This window comes from Sinocyclocheilus anshuiensis, unplaced genomic scaffold, assembly GCF_001515605.1.
Source record: "Sinocyclocheilus anshuiensis isolate Anshui unplaced genomic scaffold, SAMN03320099.WGS_v1.1 scaffold315, whole genome shotgun sequence".
NCBI classification, from domain to species: domain Eukaryota; kingdom Metazoa; phylum Chordata; class Actinopteri; order Cypriniformes; family Cyprinidae; genus Sinocyclocheilus; species Sinocyclocheilus anshuiensis.
The window spans coordinates 380044-386276 of NW_015548210.1; the positions used below are offsets into that span (position 1 = coordinate 380044).

Here is a 6233-nt window from a genome sequence, read left to right on the forward strand (position 1 = left end):
GCTTTTCAGACCGATGAGCTTTGTAAAAATCGACGCGTTTCAGAAAGGCGAGGCATAGAGGAGAAACAATAATGTACAGTATGTGGAAAATAATGTTTTTTTAACCTTAAACCGCATAAACACATTTCATTACACCAAATACACAAAATAATGTTATTTTTAGCAACATCATATGAACCCTTTAACACTACTACTGTCCCAATAATTCATTTCTAATGAAAACTTAAACAAACAAACAAAAATTCCTCAATAACGAACCGCTAAGCTACACATCATTTTTTGTTTCAGGAATCACATCTGCTTTAACCATGGCCTCACCTGTGCGATGCATCATGGGTACAGAGACGGTGTAGGAGCGATGCACTAAGAAACCACGATTATCCACCATCTTATGATGGAACTGCTCATCCCAGTGTGCTGGAGAGAAAACAGAGCAACATATTAGTTAAAGAATCTACAAATTGCTCTTAATTCTAAAGGTGTCCAAGACTTACGTTTATAAAACATGGCATTGATGATCATGGCTCCATCTGTCTTCTCCACATCTTTGGTCACCTCGGGCAGCTTGCCATCGGTGGACTTTGATGCCCATGCATTGATGGCCTTCACCGCACTGCGCTTGTCACGGAAGTTTATTTTGGAGTGCTCATAGTTATAATGCTTCTTGCTGCTCTTCAGAAAGTTGTCGACGAAGCTCACAGAGCTGGGCCCGTACAAACGGTTGCTGATCTTCCAGGTGACATTACGTGCTGTTGAGTTACTGACCTCAGTGAGAAGCTCCGACAGCCCAGAGTGCAGCTGCTCATCCTTCACCGTAGTGGCGCTCAGGACGGTTTTGACCTGAGAAGCAGTGTTGGATTTCCCTCCAAGAGCCACCAAACCCAACGAGGAGGCCACAACCACAGGGGAAATCAGGATGTTCTCGATGTCCTTCTCTTTTGCCAGTTTGTGGTACAGGCTGAAGGCCAAATTGGCGCTGTTGTCTGCCAGGATGGAGGCATGGCTGCTGAGGGTCTTGCCCCCGCTCACAGTAGCCAGTAAGCACAGGAGAACCACGCTTGACACCAACATGATTTCGGAGGTGGTAAGTTTACAGCCTATTACGGTAGAAAGGTTTAGTCAGTTATTTTAGATAAATATGAGATGGTTTTCTTTATGTGCAGAGCTGTAGACTGTGTTCCTGACCACAGAACTGAGAGTAGCGCCAAGATATATTAGAGCTGTAATTTTAAATTCCCATAGCCTTTAATGGCAGGCCTGCTATGCTAAAGGAAGTCAAGCAGACATTTAAGGCAGTAATGTTACATAACTGCCACGTGCACAGCTGTAACCTCACTAAGCTCTCTTTATCATAACATATTTTTGTTTACTCCTTGCTGAACATAAAAATATATGTTTAAGAATGTTTCAACTGTTTGCACTACCATTTAAATGCTTGGGGTTGGTAAGATTTGTCAATGTTTTTGAAAGAAGTATCTTATGCTCACCAAAGCTGCATTTATTTGATCAAAAATACAGTAAAACCAGTAATAACTCTTTTCTGTATTTTTCTGATGGCAAAGCTGAATTTTCAGCATCATTACTCACATGATCCTTCAGAAATCATTCTAATATGCTGATTTGATACTCAAGAAACATTTATTATTATCAACATTTGTTAAATATAAAGTTGAACAGCATTTATTTGGTATAGAAATCTTTTGTAACATTATAAATGTCTTTACTGTCTCTTTTGATCAATTTAATGAATCCTTGCTGAATAAAAATATATTTTCTTTCAAAAAAAAAAACATTGTGCTGACCCCCAAACTTTTAAACAGCTGCGTATAATATCACATAACTTTTCATGGAAAAAAGCTATGCAGCCACATATACAGATTTCATGGCTCCCAGAGTCATCTTACGCCGGATAACCATTGTCCAATCAGCACTGCCAGGATGGCAGGAAGTTCTAACACTAGTGTGGGAACAGCAGACTTCAGACGGTTTGTGCAGCTTTTCCCCACCCCTCACCAGTGAACGGCCCAAAATGTTGCCTTCGGCCGTGCAAAATGCACCATACCCCGCACCCTCTCAATGAATGACCTTTTGTTATGCCTACACGTCAGAGCCTGAAGGAGCAATGGAGAACATTTGGAACTGTGGTGTATGCCAGAAACCTTCTGAATCATCACACAAACACGGTAAATGAAAGCACTTACAGTAGCTGTTTATAAGCATCTTTTCACCTTTGAGTACAACTTTAAAAGTTACAATGTCTCATACAAGCTTCTGTTTTACATTTCAAAATTTAAAATGAAGGATTCTGTTATGGAATACCACAGATTTTTTTACATTTTTCATACTGCCGATGAAGCCTGAATGCAACATTTGTTTTCACAGCTGTAACGGCATCTGTTACTCACCTCTCAGAGCTCCCAAAAACTTCTGCAGCCTCTCGGATCTGTCGGCTTCCCCTGACACCAAATCCTTCATGCAGACTTTATAGTCTGGAAAAGAAACTTCTGGAAGTTGGGAAAGGAGTATTATAATGGTTCCCGTTTTTCTGTGAGACCTCCCCCAGATCCAGTTACTGTGGGAACTGGACTCTCTCCTCAAGGTCCTAAAGGCAGCAGGAACTGCCCCCTTTCCTGCTTACACACTCACACAATGGCTAAACTGAAGTGCTTTTTCATGCAAAGAAAATGGTGAGTATGAAAAAAGGTGGATGTAATTCAGAAATCTGGATTTACTGATTGACATTATGATTAAAACATCCTAGTAAGAAGTAAACTCATTTAGTCTAAAACCTGGTGTTAATACTTCATTTTTAAAATGACATTTTATATATTATCTTTTATTATTATTTTCATAATTTGTTCAGAAAATGCAAAGTACATTATAAAAGTAATGGTAAAAATAAGAAGTTTAGACATTGTTCTACTTCCACCCCCACCCTATCCATCTCTCCTCCCTCTCTCTTCTGTGTGCCACGTTTTAGTGGGTCGTGTCTTGGCCTGCAAGCGACAGCAGACAAAACAGAGGTTTTATCTGTCTAGTTGGGTATAAAGCATGCATTCTGGTTTCTATACGTTCTCATAAAAAAACAAATTAGACATTCTTTATGCACTAATATGCTATGTATCTTCCTTTTCTTTATATAGCACTAGGAATCTTGTTGTACAAACATGAAGCACTGGAATGCATGAAGAATCCCAGAGGAACATTTTATTGCTTGCTCTTTTAAAGCTCAGGAGACTTAGAACGGTCTCAGTAATGTTTCATACAAGTGTCCTTCTCTCAGTGCTGCCAAAACATGTCTTAATGCATTACATGACTTGGTCACCCATTGGATCCTCTGCAGTGAATGGGTGCCGTCAGAATGAGAGTTCAAACATTATTGTAAATAATGTTACATTGATACATTATAAAAACAGAACAATAATCTACATGCCTCCAGCCCACCAATTAATGTTTTGAGAGGTGAAAAGCTACATATTTGTAAGAAACAAATCCATTATTAAGATATTTTTAACTTCAAACCATTGCTTAAGCTAATTACAAGTCTACGAATAAAAGTATATTTTTCTTCAAGCACTATATTTTTGTTTCATTTGTTTTAAGATTAAATCTTACAAAATTTAGAGAGGTATTACAAAATATATTTATTTTTGTAATTTTTTTCCTAAGGAGAAACAAAAAAAAACAAAAAAAATCTGACAACTGTTAGCATGCAGTAAGAGTGCAGTATGGAGTTATAATGTGAATAGCAGATCTCAGGTAATTTGGTTTGGAAGAATTTTATAAAATATGTTCAAGTTTTGTATATTAAAATCATTTTTCAACATTTGTTTGTATATCTAGTTTCTGACATGTTGAGATGTGATGAAACAGGTCTCATTAGCTGCATGTAGGCTGAATGGGCTGTTCCTCATTAACATCCAACTTGACACTCTTCAAAGATACAAACCATTAACAGCACAGATTTCAAAGTACACACCTCCAGGCCAGTTTGTAAAGATCCGTGAAAATGCTGCTGATGGCGCTGGCATTCCTCCGGCATCAGAATGTTGAAAGAATGCTGCTCGCTTCAGTTGTCAGGGTTTCTTTTCTGATTTGCTGCTTAATGTGTTTCGTCATGTTGTTAGATCCACATAGCTTGAGGTTTAACCCAGACTGACCGTCACTGATTAACTGCCGTGAACAAAAGGGAAAGTGAGAGAGTTATTTCATCACTGTAGATCCTGAAACAACCACATTTCTGCCCTTTTATTTACTTATCTTCTCTTCACACCTGTAACGAAGTATTGCTTAAGGTATCAATACTTTTTTAGGATTCTTTTCTGATAAAAAGTTAAAAAAGAATTTATTAGAAACTAAAAATTAATGGGCTATAATATATAAAATCATTGTATTATATTGTTTTATATTATTTATGAAATGTTTAAAAATGTATTACAACATAAATTATCAGTTTAATGAGTCCTTGCTGAATATTACGAGTATTAATATTAATTTCTTAAGAAAAACTTACTGACTTCAAATGTTTGAACGGTATGTCTATATAACAATAATGTAAAATGCATATGTATATATACACAATGAGCACTGGGGAAATGACAGGATGCTCTTCCTGTCGTCCTGTTTACATCCACATATCCATAAATAACTTATTACCAGTGGCCGGCCTGCCAAAGTCCTATATTCTATATTTTAATCAAAACCAGCCTTTATTTTGACTAAATGTGAATCTGATCTGACATTGCGGTTGCGTTTCTGTTGGTTGTAACTTCAATATGTCTGTTGGTGGGATATTTCACATTATGAATGAATGTCTAGTCTTTATGACTAATATCAGATCAGTGGAAACCTGCCCAGCTATTGCTAACTCTTCCGTGACTTAGAAGGCAAAGGAATTTAGCTCTGAACGGGTTTTAAATGTTGTCTGCTCTTTGTGCTTTGGAGGCAGAGCAGATATTATCACTACGCTGTGGTGGTGGTGGTGGTGTCTGGTGTGTGTCTAAACTGTAAACTAAAACAGTGTCTTGTACTCTTCTACTACCTTAATGTTGACAACAGTATACTCCTACATTTAAAATTTCTGTAAGCAGTCATTGGAAGCTACTCTTTTGTGACCATGGTAAACACTATATCGTCTTACAGTAATTAAGTAGCTTAAGCTAAAAGAAACATTTTCTACATCACATTAATCTGTTCTGAAGACCCCATCAAGAAAAATGCTTATTTTGTGAGCACACCACGATCTTTTACTAGATGTGAGAGAGAATTAAAAAAAAAAATAATGTGGTAGTTTTAAAAGCATCAGATACATATGAGGGCGCCTTCTTGTGGAAAAGTATGAAAATGGCAGCTCACTTTTTTTTTTTTTTTTTTTGCAGTGTGTGCGTGTTGTGTGTGTGTTTGACTGCATGTTCCTGCAACTACAAATGTGTCCACTAGGTGCTGCTAGATTCACACGTCTAAAAACTAAATCTGCCGTGGAGGTTTGGAACTGGTTTCTTCCCTACAGAGATATTTTATAATAAAAGCATTGGAATTAACAAATGATTATTTATTTTTTATAAATAAATGTAACATGTAAAATTATTAGAATATGTGAAATTCTATTCTATTCTATTATTATAGTTTAAAAGATATAAAACATATGACCTGTTAGCTCTTTCTGTAATAATTATTCGGAAATAGCAAACATGATGAGCTCAATGAAAAGTTTGGAACAAATAAATCAATGTTTCTTTTTGATAGATAAATAAATGTAAAATGATGCCATTCCAATATTTAATGATTATAATAAATACAATTATAATATTTTTTATTCTATTCTATTTTATAATGGGCCCTTGCTATTTCTATTTGTGACCCTGGACCACAAAACCAGTCTTAAGTCACTGGGGTATATTTATAGCAACAGCCAACAATACATTGTATTGGTCAAACTTATAGATTTTTCTTTTATGCCAAAAATCATTAGGATATTAAGTAAAGATCATGTTCCATGAAGATATTTTGTAAATTTCCTACTGTAAATATATCAAAACTTAATTTTTGATTAGTAATATGCATTGCTAAGAACTTCATTTGGACAACTTTAAAGGCGATTTTCTCAATATTTTGATTCTTTGCACCCTCAAAGAATTCCATCTCATCCAAATATTGTCCTATCCTCACACAGTAATATACACAGTAAACACTGGGGAAATGACAGAATGCTTTTCATGTAAAATGATTAGGCC

General features: G+C 36.2%; 1 protein-coding gene and 1 long non-coding RNA gene across 2 annotated transcripts in view; one reads left to right on the forward strand and one right to left on the reverse strand.

The window, feature by feature from the left end:
* The window catches only part of LOC107653702 (serpin H1-like), a 3890-nt gene extending 1333 nt beyond the window's left edge, over positions 1 to 2557 (reverse strand). Inside the window, exons 1-3 of the mRNA XM_016440494.1 lie at positions 2406 to 2557; positions 495 to 1097; positions 319 to 417 (exon numbers count right to left, since the gene is read on the reverse strand). Coding sequence (XP_016295980.1) covers positions 319 to 417; positions 495 to 1097; positions 2406 to 2475 — 772 coding nt within the window. The 5' untranslated portion in view covers positions 2476 to 2557. The remainder of the gene's footprint in view (positions 1 to 318; positions 418 to 494; positions 1098 to 2405) is intronic.
* Positions 1009 to 2461, forward strand: LOC107653703 (uncharacterized). The gene is made up of 3 exons (XR_001630256.1): positions 1009 to 1084; positions 2109 to 2183; positions 2383 to 2461. It is a non-coding gene; the product is annotated as an uncharacterized LOC107653703 (long non-coding RNA).
* Positions 2558 to 6233: the final 3676 nt, after the last annotated feature.